We start from the raw sequence: 22,430 nt of genomic DNA, 5'->3' as shown, positions 1-22,430 counted from the left end.
TATACCTGTTTGCTTTGCTATATGCAGTTGTTGTTGTTGTTGGTGCTGCTGCTGCTTCTGCTGTTATTCCCTGATAAGAGGGTCTAACCCCCATTAGCAAATGATTTCCATGGGTATTGGAGTGCCCAACATATTGACAGCATACGTACATTTCCTACTGGGTTTTTTCTTTCGCCGCCCTCTCTCTCCCACCGACTAGAAGCGGCTCAGGTAGTTGCTCTCTCTCTCAAAACCAAGGTATAATTTGTATTAGGTGAAGACAATACTCTCACTCTCACGAATTTCCGCTTGTTGGTTACTTGTTCTTTCCTTCTTCCATAAATCCACAGAGCACACCTCTTGAAATGCACCTCACCTTGTATTCCATATACTCGGCACACAACAACAGCAACGTCTTAAGACGCATTGCTCTCCCGCTCTCGACAGTTTTTCAGCTGCCTTTTAACGTGGCTTGCTTGGGTATTTTTGCAACTGCTGGGCCGAGAGAGAGAGAGAGAGAGAGCGAGCGCTGTAGCGAACAAGATTCGACACGATACCACATGAGCTTTGCCTGATCGAGACTCTCGGCCAGCGGTGTCTCAGTCTCCATTCGGCTCTCATTTTGTTCAGTTCGTAAGACCCGACGCGCCAGCAAGAACCAGGCCGAGACAACGTTATATGCCCCCCTCGCGCGCTCGCTTCTGGTGGCCCGCGCAGCCTTTCCGTGTCCGTGTCCGTGATTGTGCGTGTCCCGTGCCAGTTGTGCCTTGTGAGTTTATTAAACGAATTAATGCACATATTAAAACGAGTTTTTTTTTTTTGTCAATGGAAATTCTGTGAAAAGTTTACTCAGCTTAAGCTCTCCAAACAAAACAGAGAGAGAAAGAGAACGCGCGAAGGAAAAAGAGAGAGAGAGAGAGAGAAGTAATGCAAACAAAAAGCGGCCAAAAGCACGAAACGGCCTTTTAAGCTTTATAACAATATCGTGTAAAAATGTGCCTCAACAAAAAAATTACAAAATTCAGCAAACATCAACAAAAATACAAAAAACAGAAGAAAAACAGAAAAACAGTTTCTTGAGATATCTCAACCTTCAGCCGCTGAAGAATTCTTCCGCTTACAAAATGTATTTTCATAAAAGACTGCTTTAGCGGGTGGCAAGAAGATTCTGCTTCGCCAACCTCTTCTTCTGTGTCGTTTTTCTGTTTCTTGTGGCTGCCACAACAAGTTTTCCCCTCCAATAAAAACAACAACAGCCACACCAGCTACGATTTTCCAACCAGTTTTTGGCGCTTGCCGTTTTCCGCGCTTCAAAAACTTCTTCCTTCTTCTGCATCTCCTTTTTGTTCATGTGATCCCAGAGAACCAAGAGAGAAAGAGAGACACAGAGAGAGGGGGAAAAGTTGGAGCACAAAAGCAGCTGCAAAATTTCACATGGGTCCCATTCCGTTGTTCCGTTCTTGTTTTTGTACCTTCCTCCATATAGAGCGTATAGTTAACCCCCCTAGTTAGCCCGGCCGACAAGACCTGGTAAAACCTGGTCAAATAGGTGTCCCAGTACGTGTTTTGGATTACTTCAACAGGGGCGCCACTGCCAGAGCCGCAGCATAAAACGCTTTGCGGTAAGAAACTCAATTCGTGGAGCCAAATGCATCGTCGCTTGAGACAAATCCGAATCGGAATTGTGGCTCGTGAGACACAGCCATGGTGTTGCATAAGCAAATGCATCAAAAAACGAGTGAAATAACCTGCAATTAAAGCCATAAAACCATGCATAGTCGATATAGGAGTGTTAGAACTGGAAACAAAGAAGGTTAGAAAAGTCTTGCTGCGGCAAGAGAAAGATTGATAGAGGCAGAGTAGGATCAAAGCAAATGGAAAACTAATTAACACGAAATACATATTGTGATTTATTTTCCCAAAGAGAACATATCTTTCTTGTGAATCATCTGTGAGCTGAAATTAGAGCACCCAAAACTTGCAAACACCAAAAGAGAGAAGTATCTTTCTCAAGTACTCAAGAATTCCGAGTCTGATTCAGATTGCGATAACGAATAATAAAGAGCAAATCATGCAAATCCCCTTGGGTGACATTTGTGCAGTGCACGGCCAGGGAAAGTGGGCGAAACTGCAGCTGGAGGAGGAAGGAACTCTGGATGGCATGGCAGGCGTAGGGTTTCCATGTCGCATATCCATGTGACAACTTATCAACTGTCACAGAGAGGGGCCCCCAGAGGGGGGTGGGATGGTTGGTTCTGGCATGGCATCGACATCAAATGCTACAAAAGAATTTCAAAGCAAACTTGTTTGCTCAACTTCTTGGCTCGTGATTGGCGGGGAGGAAGCAAGCGATAGGTAGGTGGAAGTGGAGGCGGTATGGAGCTGGAGTGGTGGAGCAGACCCGAGTTCAATACACTCACCGGCATTCACCCGACAAACCAAATGGTTTTTGGTTTTTGGTTATTTTTCGGGTGTTTTGAACTCATTTCGAAATGCGTAAATTTTGTTTTGTAGTGTCTCTGGGCTTTCAATTTCTGTGACTTGTGTCAATGTTTTTGTGTGGAAAGATTGATTAAATTATACGAGTCGCGAGTACGAGTACGAGTACTCGCCTCCGATGATCTATTTAATTAAGAAGGCAAACATCCGTGTGGAATGCGGCGCGAAGCAGCAGCGACGACCTTGCCATATTTGATGGAATTTCTATCTGGCTCCCATCCATGATCCATGGATCCATAATGTGTACGTGTGTGTGTGTGGCTGCCACTCGAGTTGTCAGCGGCGGCTCCATTGGCGGTAACTCGTTTCTGGGTCTCTCTCTCTCTCTTTCTCACTATATCTTTATTTGTGTGGAGAGTTTTATCTTATCGCGGGGGTATACTCGTACTGTTACCGACTCTCGACGACTGCGACGACGACGGCGACGGACTAAGACTAATTTTAATCTTATCGGTTGTCACAATTAAGTAGTGCAAACAGCACTACAGTGGAGAACCAGAAACATAAACAGCAACAGAACCAGAAACAAAGCCAGAAACCCAATGAAACATCATCCATCCATCCAACCAGGCAGCAGGAGAATTCTCCCGCTCAGACCTTCGTTGGAGTTGTAAATTTCTCACATAATAAGCTGCAATTTCGGGAAAACACGACAAAACAAGAAAAAAAGTTGCGCAAAAATGGTATTTTCTTTTTGCTCAGGCGACTCGTGTCTCCACCTAAGCAAATAAACAGAATGGGGAATGGGAATGGAATGGGAATGATGATATAGGGGCGAACAAAAAAGCAGAAACTAGCAAAAAAGTTTCAAAGAAATTGCCATTTCATCATTATTTGAGATAGAAGGGAATACGTAATAGAAAAACCATTTGCCAAACGGTACAAAACGTTTAAATCTAAGAATTATAAGCCCTGTAAAGAGACCCAGAATAACCGACGAAAGATCTGGCTGAAGAGCGGCTTTCTTCACAGTCTGTTTGGGCCATGACCCTTAACAGATATATTACACATTTAGTGGAATGTTTATTTCGAGTCCAAGATGAAGGCGCTCTTCACATGGAACAACATTCCTTAGCTTTCTATCAACTTTTTCCCCAGATACATTTTCCGACTTTCCGGCTTTCGCTGCCTTGCAGTTTCCCGTGGGGGGCTTTTCTGTACATTTCATATTTGCATTGCATAAAGTGCTAGGAATTTGCAAAAGGTAAATATTTGTGCCACATACCACACCGACACTTGCTGGAGCGTCTCTCTCACCCTGGGGTTCCAGCCTCTCTCTCAATCTCTCTTTCGGTTTCGTTGATAAGAAAACGAGAACGAGAAACGACCTTGTGGCTCGAAGCCAACGACCTTCACAGTTTACCAGACAATTACACTATCCACAGGCCTTTGAAACAACTAAAAATCGCATCCTGCCGCATGCTGTATGCCGCATGCCGCATGCTGTGTGTTTGGTCTCCGCTTTGGCGGAAGTAAAGCAACACACAATGGAATGATCCCATCCTTCATCCCGTAGGTAGATCCTCAAGATCCTGTTGACAGCGGATCATAAACGAATGCCGAAACGAATGCAGCGCTGTAAGAATGAGTTTCAAATGTGTGTGTGTGTGTGGCATGTCTCTATAGGCCTACCACTGCCACTGCAACAAAATTTACTTACCGAGAAGCGCAGCTTGGGAATATCTCTCCCTCCTTAGTTTTTCCTCGCCAAGCGCATTGCAGCGCAGCGGCAGCGGCACTAAAGAAAACGTTGAACTTGCCGCAGGTTGCAAGTGCGAGCGTAGCGTTGGTGTTGCCAGGCCCTTTTTTTGCTGTTGCAGCTCTTGCGGAAATCCAGCGAACGAATTAAATTTAATTGTAAATTTATGCGTCGGCTGAAGCTCCATTTTCTGCCTTGGCTTTAGGCTCCACCTTCCATTTCCCCATTTCCCCCTCTGCATGGCCATGTGCTCCTTGTGGCTTTTGTTTTGTGGAACGGAATGCCTCTCGATCTTCACCTTTTCTGCAGTCTGTGCTGCTACCTGTGTGAGAATTGACGAAAAATTATAATGAGTTGGCAAAAGTTGAGAGAGTGTGGCAGTGGCAGTGGCAACAACACCTCAGACCTCCTCAGGTACATAATCGGAGAGGGGCAGGCAGGCGGCAGGTAACAATTGCCATTCATACGAGTAGCTGCAGCGCTTTTCTAACGCTTGTTAGTAGCTGACACTATGGAACACGAGGGACAGCCTTTAGGCCCTCTCTCGAATGGTACGATCCCATCTCAGGTATTCCAATCTTTGACAACTCTTTTTCGGATCTCGTTGGCCACCTACGCAGCAGCAGGGAGCAGCAGAAACAGTTAGCAGATATCTTAAGCTGATAAGCAAACACTTGTTATGGAATTTAACAGTTGCTTGAAGTGCCACACATACACAAAGGGAGATAGACAGAGAGAGAGGTCAGGGGTTCAAGGAACACAGAACCCAAGGTTGCCAAAACAATCCAATCTTTGTTTTTGGGAATAGGTTGAATGATTTACAACCTTTTGAAGAGAACAGTGTTCGTAGATGGTCACTGCTGGAAAGATCTAAAGATTAAGATATCAAAGATCCAAACCGAAACTCACGGGGAAACTCAAGGAGAAAGATTTCACGGTTGGAAGAATAGGTACCATAATTACTTACAGGGAAAATATTGATTTACTTCTGCCTTAAACATAGATCTTGGCATGAAGATACGAAAGAGCCGTGTGTTCCGAAGGATTTCATGGGTCAAGCATCATAATTTAGATGAAAATATGAATTTACTTTGCCATAAAGGGATCTTCCAGGATCTGAATGGATACCAGAATTTAGGGAATCAATCAGTAGAAGAAAAATCATACCATCTACCATCGAGGGAATAAATAGAAAAATAACCTAAATTCCTTAATAAACAGATCTTTTGGGATTCGCGGACCATTATTTTTCCATAAAGATCAATATATTCGTTTAGCTCGAACCAACGCTCGTCGATCGCACGCTCTGGTCTGGGGTTTTAGCCATTTCTGACCTCGCCATCGATTGGCCAGCAATCAAAACCCGTTCTTAGAGTCGCTCTGGTCGGTCGTCTAGTCGATGGGGAGCTCGAAGCTTTGGAGCTGGCAGCTCGGGAGCTCGGGAGCTGGTAACTGGAATTGGTATTGGGAACTGGGGGAACTCTTGGTGTTTCGCTTTGGTTTTTGTTTTGGGGTTGGGGTCTGGGGGTTGGGTCTGTGCTCGTTTCACTGGCGCCACTTTCTGTATTTTTGCATGTTTTCCGCATTATTTTTTTTTGTCATTTATGCATTTCGATGTTGAATATTACGTGAGACCCGTACCCAGACCCGTACGTACAACGGCAGCAAAAGTGTCTAATTTCGGAAATCACAACGAGCGAATAAGACTAGTCGTATTCATTGCATTCTGCCCAAGGCCATAATTAGCAAATCGTGGGGGGGGGGGGGGGGGGGGGGAGGAAAGCTTTCACATGGAGAGGCTATTTCCTCTAGGGGGGGGGCATGAAAGTGCAACGAGGAGGAAGTGTCATTGCACTCTCTCCTGTGGCTGAGGCTGAGACTGTGGCTGTGGCAAGTAAGTAGATTTATCTGCCACGTACTTTGCCCTCCTCCCCACCCATCCCATCCCATCCCATCCCAAAAAACAGGCTTCTTCCTTCTCTTTGGGGGCTTCTTGGGCTCAGCTTGGGCCCAGGTCTGGTGTGTCGTTGCTGCTGCTGCTTCCCGGTCTGTGTCTGTGTCTGGGTTTGTCAACAGGCAACAAGAATCCAGTTTTTCTCCTAGGACAAGCTCTAGCTCCAAGCAGCAGCAGAAGCCCCAGTCGATGCTGCGTTCCTTTGGCAGGCAGGCAGGCAGGCAGGCGGCTGGGGTTCCAATTTCAATTCAAGTTCCAGTTCTTTGGGCCTCATAATTATGCATTAAACACTTGAGGTTTACGGGCCCCAGAAGTGGCAGCTGCTGCTGCTGGTGGCAGCCTCTGGTGGCGTTAATGGACATAAATTTGCATAGAAACCATATAGAAAACGATGACATTTCAAAGAGAGGCAGAGATACACAGACAACTGCGTGGGCCATTCGGAGACGATGAAATGCAGTCGCCAAATCGCAATTGGGCGCAAATGCTGGGCAACAACAAAACTTGTTTATTGGCTTAGACGGACGACCGACCAACGGACCGACCGACCGACCGACCGACCGGCCGACCCTCCTCCTGCTTCGAAATGGCTGTCGCCTCCCAGTCGCCACTTGTGTTGCCTCTCCGCTCGTTTCATGGGTCAATGTTATGCAAACCTGGTTCACTTTTTTTCCTACTTTTTTGTTGTATATTTTGTAGCACACATATAACACATAATGCTCTCCGCTTATTACACAAAAACCCAAATAACTCGACAAATATTTACGGACAGACGGCCAGCGGTCAGTCGTTCACAGAAATCGATTCAATTTCTCATGTGTATCTCTCTCTCTCTCTCACACTGTTTCTCTCCCTGTGTATCTGTCTCTCTTTCTCTGTCCATCCATCTATGTGGTCTCCGTCTCCATCTCTATCTCCGTCTCCGTGTTTTCTGGTTTGGCTGCATTGCATTCCAAAAGATGCGCCACAGACCGGACTCCGCGATAACACAGGCAGACAGACAGAGAGAGAGAGATGGAGAGAGAGAGAGGGGCAGCAGGAGGCGAGCGACAGATATGTCGCCAGAGACCAAACGAAAATTAAAATAATTCCAAAGATTCGCTTACATCATCTTATGAGTCCCCTTCCTCCCTCATCCATCCACAGTGGTGGCCGTACAAGCGGAATGGCAATGAGAATCAAGCAGCTCTAAGCGTGCCACAAAATCAGCCACACAAAAGCTTCAAAGGAAAAAGGAACAAGGAAAAACACAAACAACAAGCGAACGCAAAAGAAAAACTCTCATCAGCGAATGAAAATGCGAAATCACAAAGAAAATGGAAACCGTCTGGCGGTCAGCTCCTCGTCGTCCGCCTCGTCGTCCGCCTCCTCCTCGTGCTCCTCCAGCAGCACGACGGATCTGAGCAGCAGCGGAAACGTGAACGGCATCAGTCTCCCGCAGCAGTTGGAGAATAACAATAAGATTTCGGTGGTGTCCAAGCTGCTGCTCAAGTCCGCTGGCATCGGTGGCAAGGATCCACAGTCCCGGAGAGATGCCACAACCAACAGCAACACTAACAGCAACAGCAACAACAGCAATGCCAGCTTCAGTTCCGCATCGATCGCCGGCTCCATCATACAGGTAAGGTCTCTCTCTCTCTCTCTCTCTCTCTTAACCGGTTTTTCTTTTTATTTTCTTCTTATTTTATTATTCTTGTTAATAAATCCTCAAAAGCGCGCAGAATTCCAATCGCACGAGAGCCAATGGCTGTGACTCACCGAACGCCACCGCCTCCCCGTCGTTGTGGTTTTGGCTGTGGCTGTGGCTGTGGCAGGGGTCTGGGGTTTGGGCCTGAAAATGAAACAAAAGTGAAGGCTAAAGCAAACAACCAAAACGAAGCGAAATGAAATGAAATGCCCCGAAAACCCACGCACTACTACCCGGGATCCGGGAATGGGAATTCAATTTGAATGGTCGATACGATGGTGCATCACACCGTGCAGGTTCCTAATTGAATTATGGCTCTGACCTCCATTTCCATGGAGCATCATCCAGCCTGCTTGCATCCAAAAAAAAGTTTCGTTTTCGATATCTCCAAACGGTTTGATGTATTTTTTTGTTTTCGTTTTTCTTTGTTTGGTTTTTGGGTTAAGATTTTTGTGGATCAACAGCAACATCATCATCATCGTTGGGGGAATCCGCAGATCCGTACTCCTCTGAGCTCTGGGCTGTGAAGAGGCGGAGGAGGAGAAGGATTCGAGATTATTAATTGGACGACTGGCAATGAATGAATGAACGAAGCCATAGGAATGCTGAATGTTGAATGTTGAATGTTGCGTGTGAAGTTGTTTTCCAATCTACCCGACACTCAATCCGGAATGCAGACTGAATGAATCAATGAGTGTATGAATGACCATCTTTTTCTCTCTCTCCCTCTCTCTGATTTCTGGCTTATAACGAAATTTTATGGCAGAATGAAGCAGCGCAAAGGCTAACGAATGATAATTCTATAAAAACTAATTAGAAAGCAAAGAAACTGTCAAGATATTTATTTATTAAAATCATGATTATAGTTTTTATTGGTATTTATTAAAGTTACAGTATTATTGGTGGGGCAGATGAACTATTCTTAGCTCGTAAAACTCTTCTTAAACTTAGTTGATTAAAAGCTATTCAGAAATTGATAGAGTTAGGGAGTTTATGGTAGATGATTGAATGGCAAATTCCTCTAATTCGAATTAAAAATAAAAATAGATTCTATGAATCTTATGAATCGTATGGATAATAAATATCTCACTAGAAAACTGTATAATTCGTTTATGTATCGATCGTATATCGATCCAGTAATACGGACCCCCCACAGGTAGCCTTTCGCTCTTTTGATTTGATTCCCAGAATAATTCAAGCTCCAATCTGGTCTGCCCTTCACTGATCTCATTCTGTCACTGCAGATCCACAAATATAAGCGGAACCCCATACGGTTCTACTTGGGTTTTTGATATGCCCCGTCACCCGTCACCCATTAACCTTAACTGAATTATTTGTGAGCCGGGCCAGGGCCATCGCTGTGTAATCTTGCCACATTCGATGCGATGCTCCCCCCTCGAGTGCCACACATTTGGGAAATGGATTGCTTTGCGGTTAAAATGCAAAATAATTTACCAAATTAACGGTACCATTATCACAAGCGACGATCCGATCAATCAAAGTGAATCCGATCAATTAAATGTTGCCTCCGAGCGTGGCACGAACAAAGAACAGATAGAGACAGCGAGAGCAGAGAGAAAAGCAATAAGAAGGAAAAAGAGGTTACAGAACAGAACAGAACAGAACAGAGGAAAGAATCGTAGACGACTGCTCATAGATCGAAATGGTGGAGATGGTGATGATGATGATGATGGCTTGGATGAGAATTGGAACAGCATTGACCTTATCATCGGAATCGATGGATCACACGAGGACGGAGACGGAGGCGGTGGCGGTGGGGGGGCCTGGCTTGATTAATCATCTCTGTATTCATAATTGTGGCCCCATCTTCATATGTGCCGATTGTTATCATTTTTTCCTGAATTTTGCAAAACAATATCAAAGCATGCCTCTGGGCACACCGAAAGAGAATGCCCATCCGTCCGCCGATAGATAGATGGATGGATGGATGAATGAATGGATGGATCTCTCGATCGATGGATACGATGGATGTTGGGTTATTGAACCGCTTCCTTCCCAGCGCTGAAGCTGGAGCATTTGTACCGCTTTATTTTTCATTTTTCATCTTTCATCTGGCTCTCTGCTGCCACACACACAAAACGCTAATTACTGGCGGTGTGGGGCTGGAGATGGGGATGGGGAGCGCACGCTTTAGTTCCAGTTATTAGATGCGAGAACCCCAGCTGGTTCTCGTACTCGCACCAGTACCAGCAACAGAGCCCCGCTCTCCTCCTGCCCCCATCCCAGTGATGGAGCAGCGGCCGTTCTCGTGTGGCTTAGAACTAGTTTTCGGGGTCTCTGGGGTTCGGTCTCTGAGATATTTTTGCATCGATTAGGCCACATTCCACGCACCTATCTCCCGCCGCTGGTGCTGGGCGTTGCAATCTCTTTTGTGGCTATTTATAGCTGCAATCGAATTAATTGTGGCCACGCCACGCCCACCCCCTCGCACACAACTGAATACTGAGTAGTGGATAGTGAATAGTGAATAGTGAATAGTGGATAGTGAATACTGAATGCCGGACAGTGGGCAATGGGTAATGGGCTTGACGAAGGTCGTCTCCTCTAACTCTCGGAATCTGTCCATTCTTCGGCCTCTTCTTTGCCTCTTTCAGATGAATGCGCAGATTTCCAAAGAAATATACATATATATATTTTCGGGGCTTGAAGATTTAAAGATCTCTTCTCTTTGGGTTTCTTTTTCTTCTTTTTATTCAGCCTCACTTATGTTTTTTTTGTTGTGTTTTTTTTTTGTGTGTTTCTGTCAAATCAGCCAAAGCACTTGACGCTGCAATGGTATTTATATTTTTTTTCTCGGTTTTGTTGTTACATATTTGGATTATTATTATGGTTTCGTTTCGTGTGAAGTTCAGGCTGAATCCAAGCCCTAGGCCACTGATCAGTGGGGCACCCTAATCGGTGGTTCATTTCCGCGGCAGAGCTGCTTTCCTTTTAGCTGCGGAAATGATCGCATATTCCGCCAAAAGAGATCTTAAGATTCCAAGCAATTAGGGGCGGCAAAGGCGGTCGGTCGGTCGATCTGCTAAATGGCTAATACACTTCCTAGAATTCAACTAGAGAGAGAGAGAGAGAGAGAGGTTCTCTTTTAATTGAGTGAAAAGTAGGAGACCCAAAGGGGGTAATTTCTCAGAGAATTCTTAAGATAATCATTTGCAGAAACAATGAGAACATGATGATCAGAGAATACAGCTTTAAGATCTTTATTTGTGGGAGATTTTTTAGTGGATATATTGCTTACAGACATTAGATCCTGTCATCAATTGGAATTCTCTCCCCTCTGTCCCCTTTGTATATATATTAACCTATTAGATATTCCATCTTTAAATGATCTTTTAATACCTTCTTAAGCCCTTGCTCGTAGAGTATCCCCCACTTCGTTGTTCCGTTTTCCACAGCATTTTCCTCTAATTCATTTTCATTACCAATGGCCTGTCGAACGTTGAAGCTTAGATCCACTCCAGCCACTGCTCTGTTCGACGGTTAACGCTCATTAGTTCTCTAGCTACGCCGTCCCCTGCCATCCATCCCGTCCCCCAGGCCAACTTGTTTCTCACACACCGCACTCCGCACTCCACAAACGGAGAGAATTCTCTCTGCGGCAGGCAGCAGGCAGCAGCTCTGCAATTAATTAATGCCAAGAGTCCGTCCGTCCAGAAGCGGCAATGGCAACAGAAAGCGGCAACAATGCCGCCTGCCAGCGCTAAATTCTAGCCAGATTCCAGCTAAATTGTTTGTGTCTTTGTCTTTGAACTCGAACCGCCATAAGGAGAGGCTTTTGCTGGTGCTGCTGCCACATCCACTGTTGCCGATGGTTTGCATTTTTTAAGCAGAAGAAACAAATTATAGCAAATAATTGCCATCTGCTCTGGCGACAGGTGCATACGGTATGCCCTGCCCGTACACTTCTTCATCTTCCAGCTGCAGATTCCATTGTTCCAGAGATGTTCCACTGCACTTTTTGGCCAAGGGGCATCAACTTTTCCATTGTGAGCCAGAGCAGTGGCTGGTGCTTTAATTAATTAACAAACCAAGTGAAAATGCATTTATTTTGTTGTTGGCCGTTGGCCGTTGGCCGTTTGGCTCTCCTTCACCTAGCTGTCTCTTCGATTTCATTTTTGTCGACTAGAACCCCCCCACACGAGCAACACCGAAAATTTCACTTTTGTTTCTCCTCCAGCAGCGGCAGCAGCAGCGGCAGACAAAGCGACATTCAAGCCACGAAACAATTTTGAGGTCAACAGAAGACCAGAGAAGAGACTCGTTCCCATTACCAAGATTCGTCGGCTGTTGGCCAAAAGTGGAAGCAAACAAGTGGCGTGGCTAGGGGGGGGGGGGGGGGGGGGGGGGACAGGGCAGGAGGGGGCTACAATGTTGCTTTGGAGTCCATTGAAATTCTTGCTGCTTACTCGACCAGCGACTGGTGCTGCCACAAATGAACTGAAACTCTGCTTCTCTCTCTTGACTTTTTCGTAATTTAATGCCAACTTAGAAGAATCCAGACCCAAGAGTCGTCGTCTCTGGTGGAGTGGCAGACAGACTCGTCTCAAGATAGACAGCTGCCCTTTCGATACAGTTGCAATTTTTTGTTGTTGTTTTGGGCCAAAATAAACATGATTTGCCGTTTTCTGTGCTGTCATCGCGAGAGCGGAGGATCCTCGAGTGTCTCGTCGACAATCGAAAGTACAAGAGTTTTCTGCTTTCTAATTAAGCGTGTTCGGTTCTGTGGCATGTCCAGTGGCATGCGTGGCAAGCCACTGGGGCTTGGCTAATTAAGGGCCTCTCTCCGTCTCTGCCTAATTATGGCAAGTATTTTTCACTTTTTGCAACATGTGTGAAAGTGAATTGAAGTCCAAGAAATGGAAATCAAGTTACGCTCCGTTGCATCAACTAAAGATACATATTCGTATGACCTTCTGGTGTGGAGTTCTTGGGTTCTGGAATTGGCATTCTCCCGCATTTCAAGAACCAGTTGGTGCCCACAAAGGGGTCTGGTCTCATGAGTGTGCCTGTACCGCCTGTACCGCCTGTACTGCCTGTTGAGGTTGAGTGGCCCCAAAAACAAACAAAACTGCGTTGCCATGTTCGTTCTTATTTGCTGCACGCCTGAAACTTATCACTGGCCATAAATCTTGCCGCATGCCACAGCCAGAGCCACAGCCACCGCCACAGCCAAAGACCGAAAGGCCGAAAGACAGACACGGCATACCAGACCAAAGGAGAGCCAGTGGAGACCAGTGGATACCAGCATACCAGTTGCCGTGCCATGACCATTACCAGTTCTCGCCACTCCGGCCGGGTTTTTGTTTTGCTGTTTTTTTCGCCAAAGTTATTATCGTCACAGAGGCTGCAGCCGGAGCCAGGCCATCCATCGAGGTCAAGGATGCAGCAGCAGCCATATCTCTCCGGTCTGGCATATGTATATCCTGATCCCATTGCATAAACACTCACTCATTCGCTCGCTAATGAGGCGATCGCTCGTTCGCTCCTTCGCTCCCGAGAAATGCCAAAAATTATTACTAATGAAGCGCGTGCGCAGCAGATTCACTTTCATCGGTGGCCCACTTTAAGGGATTCACCGCCAGACAGACGATGTCCGATGTCCACTTGACAGCTGGCGAAAGGAGTCTCTCTCTCTGTCTGTGTCTCGTTGCGAAAGTGTGAATCCCGTGAAGACCTCCACGGTGGGTCAGCATATCTTCCTGGATTCACAAGCCGCACAGAAAAGAAAAGAAGCCAAAAGCAATGCAATCTCTGGCCAAAAATAAGTGCTCAAGCTGCCGGCCATGCCACAGTGCTTCAAACATGAATTGTAGTGGAGGCTAAAACTGCATTAGGACTCTCCTCAAATCTCTGCCACAAATCTCCCCTGGCTTTGGCTGTTTCGCATATTCCTTTCACTAAATCTTTGACTTTGTCCCACTGTGCAATCAGTTTTGGCCTGGACGTCGCGTCGCCTGACTGCCGTTTTGTGACTGTGTCCAATTTGGGTGCAGATTGACAGCGATATGCGTTTAATTTGACGATAAATGGCCAATATAGCACGCAAGCAAAAGACTGTGGTGGGGGGAGGCGCAGGACTCTCGGTCTTGGGCCTCTTTTTGTTGCAATTCAATTCTAATGCCCCACGCGGCCTGCGGGCCTGCGGGTATGCGGACCCCCTCGTCCGACTCTTGTTCGTGCTCTTGCCAATTGCCAAATTCAAATCCAAATCGCAGCACGATCGCCACAGTAACAAAAGCCCCAAACTGAAGTTGAGACTGAAGTTGAGACTGAGACTGAGGCTGAGTCTGAGACTGAGACTGAAAGCTGAAGCTCAGAGCTAAGGTTGAAGCTGGAGTTGAAGCTGAAGCTTGGCCACGTCTGCTCGCATTTTGATGGCAATTTCTTTTCCGTTTGCTGCTGCCAGGGATACCCGAAGAGTCTCCACAGTCAACGAGTCGTGTTGGCCATTAAAGAAACGCCAGCGACAATGGAAAACGCAAACGCAAATCAAAAAAAATCAAAAGCCAAACGAGAAAAATGTACAAATTTTCCTCACGAAACGAATCGCTGATGAGCCCAATGGAGGGGCCCCAATGGCCAAAACTGAAAGCCGATCATCAGATCAGACCTCGAGCGCGTTGCATTCTCGTTTGGGAATTCCGCGCATCTGTGGGGGCGGCGGCTGTCAGTCTGTCTCTCACGTGTATCTCGCCGTTGTCTCTCTCTCTCTCTCTCCCTCTATCTGTCTATCTGTCTGGCTGTCTCTTATCACGCGCTCGGCACGAGAATGTGGCGTTCTTGGGTGGCATGAGCATGAGTCAGTGGCAACGTCATCTTCATCGCCATCTAATGAATGCCAGACGGCGGGGCCAAGCTAATGTTTGAACTGAGTATCGCCATTCGTTTCGTTCGCTTGGGGGTATAAAATCTACAACTATTTCCAGGGAAACGATATATAACTTTTAACTACGATTTTTCATGGATTTTCTTCCGCTTTTACTTGCCCCAAAGGCTGACTTCTGGGGCAACGTTTCTTCTGTTTCCACATACGAACAAAAAAAAACGATTCCCAGACAATTATATGCAGAGTTTTGCTCGAGGCGCTGCAGCACTTGGCACAATTTATCAAGTGATTTATTCAACACGCGCCCAAAATGTTGGAACGGAAGTTTGATACCGCCGCCGGGGCAAGTTGGGTAGGTATCATTAAGAATCCAAGCCGCGATCCGAATCCAGCTGTGTCCAGCCACTGACCCACTGCACCAGATACTCGAGAGCCCCAGCGCCAGCTCCAACTTCATCTCCATCTGCCATCCATGGCCTGGGCAATTGATTTATTGTGCTTTTGCTATGTCTATGCTATGGCTTTGGCTGCTCATCCAGAGCCATTTCACATGGGGCAGGCACACACAGCTGTGGCAGTGGCTGTGGCTGTGGCTCTGGCCGATAATTATGGGGTTAGCGGAGGCCTAGAAAAAGGTTTCTCTCGGCTGAAGGAACGGGCACCCAGTGCATCCAAAGTAAAGGGCCCAAAACAAAAACCTAAAAAAGCTGTGCCCCGTGGGACAGTTGCTGATTTAAATTCCGTGTTAGAGAGACAAAATAATTGCGGCAATTGGTCGTAGAAGCCAGAAAAAAAAGACCCCAAAATGAAATGAAATGAAGAAACTGCACGACGATCGACCCAACGAGTGAGTGAGTGAGTGAATCAATGAATAAATGACTCTACTTGGAACCATGGAGAGTCTTTGGTCTCGGTTTCTGTGCCCTGAGTCTTGGGAACATTCGAAGGAGGAGAGTGGCAGCATAAATCATTAAAATTCTTTGGCGATGCGCCCCCGGGGCTCCCAATGCTCGAGAACTTTTCGGCTTCAGAGCTAAGTAGTTGACCCAGAAAATGATATTCTATTGCATATATTTGACTCCGACTGTCTGTCTGACTGACTGACGGACTGACTGACTGACTGACTGGCAACCGTCAGTCATATGATTCTTTGCCATTATTCTTAGCATTATTATTATATATATTTATGATTTTCTGATTTATTTTCGCCTTTGTGGCGCCAAAGTCAAAGAGACAATCAACAGCAGCTGCTGCCCACGTACCTGGGCATTAAAATACAGAAATAAAATCAACGATAAAAAAAAAGATACAAAAATACAATCCCCAAACCCCCAATCTCAATGCAATCGAGAGACTTGAAGCCAAAAGTCTGTCAAGTGGCTTAGAGGCTTGGTCTTGCTCGTTTCGTTATTTCTCTCTCTGTGTGTGTGTGTGTGTATGTGTGTGTATTCGTACAAGTATTCATGAGTATTTACAATTCGATTTGGTTTATGAGACACACTCTCGTAAGCGCAAAAGCGCAAGCGCAAGCGCAGGCATCAAATTGTTAAGTATACGACGCGTTAGCTTTGTCTAGGGATGGCAAACAAATTGAATGGATGAATGGATGTGTATGTAATGCTGGCACTCGAAGATGGGGCTACTGTGATCACTGAACCAGTCACCGTATGTCATATAAACATTTATGAATCCATAAATTAGTAGAGGAGATGGTCAGTATCCATTTATTTTATGGTACAAATGAATATAAATGTTGCCCATCAATCAGCAATTATTGTTGTTTTTGAATCATCACGGATTTTGAAACGTCCCGCAAATATCCGCAAATTTCGGAAAAAACAAAATACATGTGGCGTACATGACGCGTTGTTATTGGTTGTGCTGCCAAATCTATGAAGCCTGTCCACTGGTGATCTAAAGAGCATATATAGACGATAGCTAGACGATAGCTTTCCATTCAGAAATGATACAAATTGCAGAACAATTACCACAAGCACTGATGTTACTGGCATGATCTGAGTGGCTTATATGATAATCTATGTATATCGCAACATTTTGCAATATTTATCCATTCATTACTATAATAATTGTTGAACTTTTGATCGCAAATCTGTGATTGAATATGAATAAGTTAACTTTCGAATAGTTTTACCTCCAGATTTCCACAAATTCTGATATTTTTTGCTATTTTTACCTTCGCCAATTCTCATTTATGGTATAACTCTTTCCACCATACCAGGTAATACTTCCATTTGATCAATCTTTGTTTTGTGATTGCTGTTTGCTTAAGATCTCCTCCCCCCAGTCACTGTGATTGTGATTACGCTCGCTATCTGTTACTGTGTCGAGTGAATATTATATGTTCGCGAGTTACCACTCCATTCACTGATTACTTGGATCACCGTATCGCCGCATGAATCACTGCCTCGAGCCGTCGAGCCACAGCCATCCAGCCCTGTGTCCGTGTGCCCGTGTGCCTGTGCGCCTCTGTGTGCCGTGTGGCTATGACTCCATCCATCCATCCATCCATTCGTTCGATGCACACAGCATTACTTAATCCGGCTTATTATGGACGCTCCGATTCGCTGACGGTTTGCGAGTATCCGCCTCACCCCCTTCATCCACCCACGTGGACGGTTGCTACAACATCGCAAGCGGAGGTTTTCGGCTTTTCGGTTGCACTTCAAAATTTGTTTGCTCGCTGGCGGGAGATTGCCAATTGCATCGACCATCTGCGCGGGCCTGGACTGCAATAATTTTCACTTAATTATCTAATGAACACAGGGGGGCAAAAGGGGGCAGCAGGGGCAGCAGGGGACTCTAGTTATTGTTGATTTTTGTGGGGCTCCCGTAATTATGGCCGGGGATCATTTGCAAATGTGAGCTTTTCGGCCAGACCGATGGCCGATGGTCGATGGTCACATAACTAATGATTAAACCATTTTAATGTTTGAAATTTTGTCTAGTATTATTATGTGGCATTCGGTTCATTATGCAACAAACGATTTCACTCTCCATTGTCTATCGTCTGATCTTTGCAGGACCACCACCACCAGCACCAGCAGCAGCAGCAGCAGCAGCAACAGCACCACCATCTCCATCCGCAACAGCAGCAGCAGCAGCAGCAAATGGATCAGTGCGGTTTGACCCAAGCGGGATTGGAGGAGTACAACATACGATCCTCCTCGCAGTACTACGACCAGACGGCATTCCATCACCAGAAGCAGGCCTCGTACGCCCAATCCGAGGGCTATCACAGCTATGTCTCTAGCTCGGATTCCACATCGGCCACGCCATTCTTGGACAAGTGAGTTGTTGGAGGGGGCCCCCCATGGGGGCAGAAGGAGGAGCTTCTCTGGGGCAGGGTAGTGCACTGCAAACACGTTTCCGTGCGGCGACAATTATGAATTTTATTCGTCTACTAAAAAAAGGCCATTAAAAATTCTTGGTAACGCCATAACACATGAAAGAGAGAGAGAAATAAAACCGAAAACGACGACCAGTGCTTAAGCTCTTGGCTTTCAAGGTCTTTCAGCCGCGACTCAAGTGGCTCCGTCTCCGTCTGCGACTGAGGCCTGAACTTGCCCCAAAGTGTAGCTATGGAGCCGCGTCTCTCTCTATGGCTCTATCGACATGCTGAATTTGTGAAGGCTAGGCCAGAAACTCAAGTAATTGCTTGGCGACCATGCGAAAAGCGAGAGACCAGAAACCAGAAACAGAAACAGAAATTTCTGTAGCACGCAATGATTTGCCAAAATGCCAAACCCCACTCGAAAGCCCCAAAAACCCTTCCTTCATTCTTTCATTTCTTCCATTTTTGCAGATTACGTCAGGAGAGCGATCTGCTGTCGCGGCAGTCACATCACTGGTCTGAGAACGATCTCTCGTCGGTCTGCAGCAACTCGGTGGCACCCTCGCCCATACCGCTGATGGCACGCCAATGCAGCAGCAGCAGCAGCGGTGCCAGCAGCAATGGACCTGGCTCCCATCACTCCCACTCCCACTCACATTCCCATTCCCATTCCCATTCCCATAGCCATTCCCATGGCAACTCCTCCTCCTCTTCCGCCTCGACAGCCAGCTCCAATAGCAACAGCAACAACAGCAACAACAACATCATCGGCAGCAGCACCAGCAATGGGAACAGCAATAACAACAGCTCCGAGAGCACTTCATCCACGGAAACCCTGAAATGGTTGGGCTCCATGAGCGATATATCCGAGGCGAGTCATGCCACGGGCTACAGTGCCATTGCGGAATCGGGTAAGTGTCTCAAAGAAAGGGGAAAACAATCGGGAGAGAGAGAGCCATAGCCATATCCATGTAGAATATCGATTTTAGAATTGATCATTCGACAAGTATATGGAAATATTTATTTTTCATCAATTAACTATCGATTCCATGGGAAATTTACTTTCCTACAATTATGGATCGATTTCACTTAAATATCGATCATCAACTGGAATTTCCAATGGAATTATCTTGCAAATACTTGAAAACATTTACTTTCGAAAAGAACACTAGCCAGCAAATAGGAATAGTATACCATTCTTGGTATAAAATGACAATCAATTGCAGAATTATCATAAAAAATATCATTAAAAGCTGTAAATTGCGATCTTTATGGCGATCCCTAGGGCGGCATTCGGAGTCAACGTCGAATTTGTAATAAGAGAAGGCTTCTTGGACAATTGCCGAAACTTTTGGGCGACTGGCAGCCGCAGCCACAGCCACAGCCACAGCCACAGCCCACTCACTCACATACACGACCTTGGCTCATTGTCTGTCGACCCACTTTTACTCCTGAGAAACACGCCCTAACCGACCAAACATTCTCCCTTTGTTCTTTGTTTCCTGCAGTTTCCTCCTCGCAGCTGATTGTCCACAGCTCCCGGGTGCCGACCCCGAAGCGACACCACAGCGAGAGCGTGCTCTACCTGCACGACAGTGATCCCCCAACGACGACGGTGACGGTGACGGTGACGGCGACGGCGACGACGATGACCTCCTCCTCCCCCACAGAGAGCTGCTCCTCGCAGCACGTCCTGCATGCCACACAGGCCTCTGAGGACGGTAGCAGCTGCAGCAGCAGCAGCAGCAGTTCGATGGCAATGCAACCGCTGCGCGTCCAGCATCGCCACAGTCCCAGCTATCCGCCCGTGCACACGTCCATGGCCCTGCACCACTTCCACCAGCAGCCCCGGATGAGCACACAAAGTTCCTTGCCCGAACTGGAGTCGCCCACGGATAAGCCTCGCTCGCTGATGGGCCAATCCCACTCCACAGGCGATCTCCAGCAGCAGCACCATCACCACCAGCACAACTTGGGGCGCGCCGGCCAGCAGCACAAGTCCAGCATTTCGATGACCATATCCAGCAGTGAGCCCCAATCCCAGACACAGCCCCAGCCGCTGCTGCCGTCCAGTAAGGCTGGCAAGCAGCCGCTGATCAAGTCAGACGTCCTCAGCTGCAGTGCACCCAATGTGGGGGAGCAGTCGGCGGCCGGCGCCAACGACTCGTATCGCAGCAACCATCGCCTGTTCCCGGTCAGCACCTACACGGAGCCTGTCCACAGCAACACCTCGCAGTACGTGCAGCATCCCAAGCCGCAGTTCAGCTCCGGCCTGCACAAGTCCGCCAAGTGAGTAGATGTCCAGCAGATCCAGCGCTTGAAGCTAATCTCTCTCTCATTGTTTTCTTGCAGACTACCTGTGATAACGCCAGCGGGAGCGGCTGTCCAGCCCACCTGGCACTCGGTGGCCGAGAGAATCAACGACTTTGAGCGCAGCCAAATGATCGAACCGCCGAAATTTGCCTACCTGGAGCCCAGCAAGACCCATCGCCTGTCGAATCCCGCTCTAAAGGCCCTCCAGAAGAACGCCGTGCAGTCGTACGTGGAGCGCCAGCAGCTGCAGCAGAAGGAGGAGCAGCAGCTGCTGCGCCCCCACTCCCAGTCCTATCAGGCGCTGCATGTGGAGCGCAAGTCGCTGCCGAACAACATGAGTCCCATCATGATGGGATCCTCGTCGTCGAGTGGTTGCAGCTCGCCCACGCCACCACCGCCGCCACCACGCTCCCGCTCGCTGCTGCCCACGCTGTTGCGCCGCTCCAGCTCCGCCTCTGACTATGCCGAGTTCCGGGAGCTGCATCAGGCGAAGGTGCCTCCTCCCAGCATACGGAACATCAGCAGTGCGGAGAAGCTCTCCTTCAACGACTGTGGCATGCCGCCGCCTCCGCCGCCACCTCGCGGACGCGTGGCCATGCCCCCGCGACGCACTTCCTCGGCCACGGAATACGCCCCAATGCGGGACAAACTGCTCCTGAAACAGGCAGCGGCCCTGGCCCACCAGCAGCACCATCCGCAGCAGCACCGACAGGCCGCGTACCAGCCGCAGGCGCCCGAGCGTCCGCCCAAGCATCCGAATCTGCGTGTGCCCTCGCCCGATCTGCCACCGCCGCCTCTCGGGCCAGAGCTAGACACCAGCTACACCTTTGACGAGCCACTGCCACCGCCACCGCCGCCGGAAGTGCTCCAGCCACGCCCACCGCCATCGCCCAATCGACGCAACAGCTTCGCTGGGGCATCCACGCGTCGCTCGGCCTACGCGCCGCCGCCAGCCACAGTCGCAGTCGCAGTCGCAGCCACAGCCCCAATAGTTCCAGCAGCCAAGGTTCCTCCTCTTGTGCCCAAGAAGCCAACGAGCTTGCAGGTGGGAGCTTGACACTCGACTACCGATTACTGAGTGCGACAATAGAATTGTAATTTATGATTTCTGTTCTCTGATTGCAGCACAAACATCTCGCAAATGGATCCGCCAATCTGCCCACTAACAATCGCAAGCGTCCGCATCACACGCCACCGCAGCAGCCCATCCTCGAAAATGTTATTGTGGCGCCTCAGGTGCCGCCGCCACTAATGCCGCGTGCCCGGCCCACGGCCAATGACATTGTCATCGCCAGCAATCCGGAGAGCCATCAGCAGAGGGGGTGAGTGCAAGAATCTCGTAGTCTAGTCTAAACAAGTCCAAGGACCGTTCGATCCATCAAACGTCGAGCATTGAGTGGATCTCGGTTCAGTGGGCTAATCGTCTGGGTGCGCCCTCGCTCTCTTTGGGCCATTGTTCTTGACCTTATCGAATCCAATTAACTTTCAATGGAGTGCGTGGCCCGGTAGCCAAGCCGCTCAAGCTCTCGGGGCTCAATGATCTGGTGATCTAATGAGCTGCTTCCTTTGAGGCAGAGCAGAGCCAGGCCTGTGGCCTGTGGGGCCGTCAATCAGCTGTCGTCTAATGCTTAATTGGATTATGAAACACACAGACCAGGCCATACCGATCACTGAGCAGAGACTTTCGCTTTCGACCCACTAAACCCGACTTGGATCCAATTGCCAATCGCCGAAACGCTAAACGCCAATTGAGAGCTGCCGCCACCTGAACGGTGGCCCCGCAGAAATGTGTCAACTGTGGCAACAATTTATGCTTTTGCTCCTTTGGCGTGTGGGCAGCAGCAGCAGCACCGTGCACCAGTCCACACCAGTCCACACTCCCGCCCAGTTGTGGAGTTCTTTGTTCTGATTGTGGCGGTAAAAGCCAATCAAATTGAATATCGAAATGTATCTGGGCAGGCGGGACAAAAGGTCCATTCTTTTGGCCACTGACATTGATAGATGAACGCCGTGCGGTTCATTAGCGCATGGAGCACATGGCGCATAGTTTTTGCAGTCACTGTTTGGGCATCGCACCCAATTTCGAGCATTAGATAACTC

The 22,430-nt window shown here is 47.8% G+C and overlaps 1 protein-coding gene across 1 annotated transcript in view; it reads left to right on the top strand.

Moving 5' to 3' along the window:
- Positions 1-585: 585 nt before the first annotated feature.
- LOC108159524 (protein Shroom) overlaps positions 586-22,430 on the top strand; it is a 46,755-nt gene continuing 24,910 nt past the window's right edge. The window contains exons 1-7 of the mRNA XM_017292889.2: positions 586-748; positions 7,278-7,752; positions 17,707-17,972; positions 18,489-18,928; positions 19,526-20,306; positions 20,370-21,375; positions 21,456-21,652. Of these exons, the coding sequence (XP_017148378.2) occupies positions 7,423-7,752; positions 17,707-17,972; positions 18,489-18,928; positions 19,526-20,306; positions 20,370-21,375; positions 21,456-21,652 (3,020 nt within the window). The 5' untranslated portion in view covers positions 586-748; positions 7,278-7,422. The remainder of the gene's footprint in view (positions 749-7,277; positions 7,753-17,706; positions 17,973-18,488; positions 18,929-19,525; positions 20,307-20,369; positions 21,376-21,455; positions 21,653-22,430) is intronic.

The sequence above is a fragment of the Drosophila miranda genome, chromosome 3, assembly GCF_003369915.1.
Source record: "Drosophila miranda strain MSH22 chromosome 3, D.miranda_PacBio2.1, whole genome shotgun sequence".
In the NCBI taxonomy this organism is placed as follows: domain Eukaryota; kingdom Metazoa; phylum Arthropoda; class Insecta; order Diptera; family Drosophilidae; genus Drosophila; species Drosophila miranda.
Note: the sequence above shows the minus strand (reverse complement) of the source record. Positions and strands in the feature narration are given on the sequence as shown.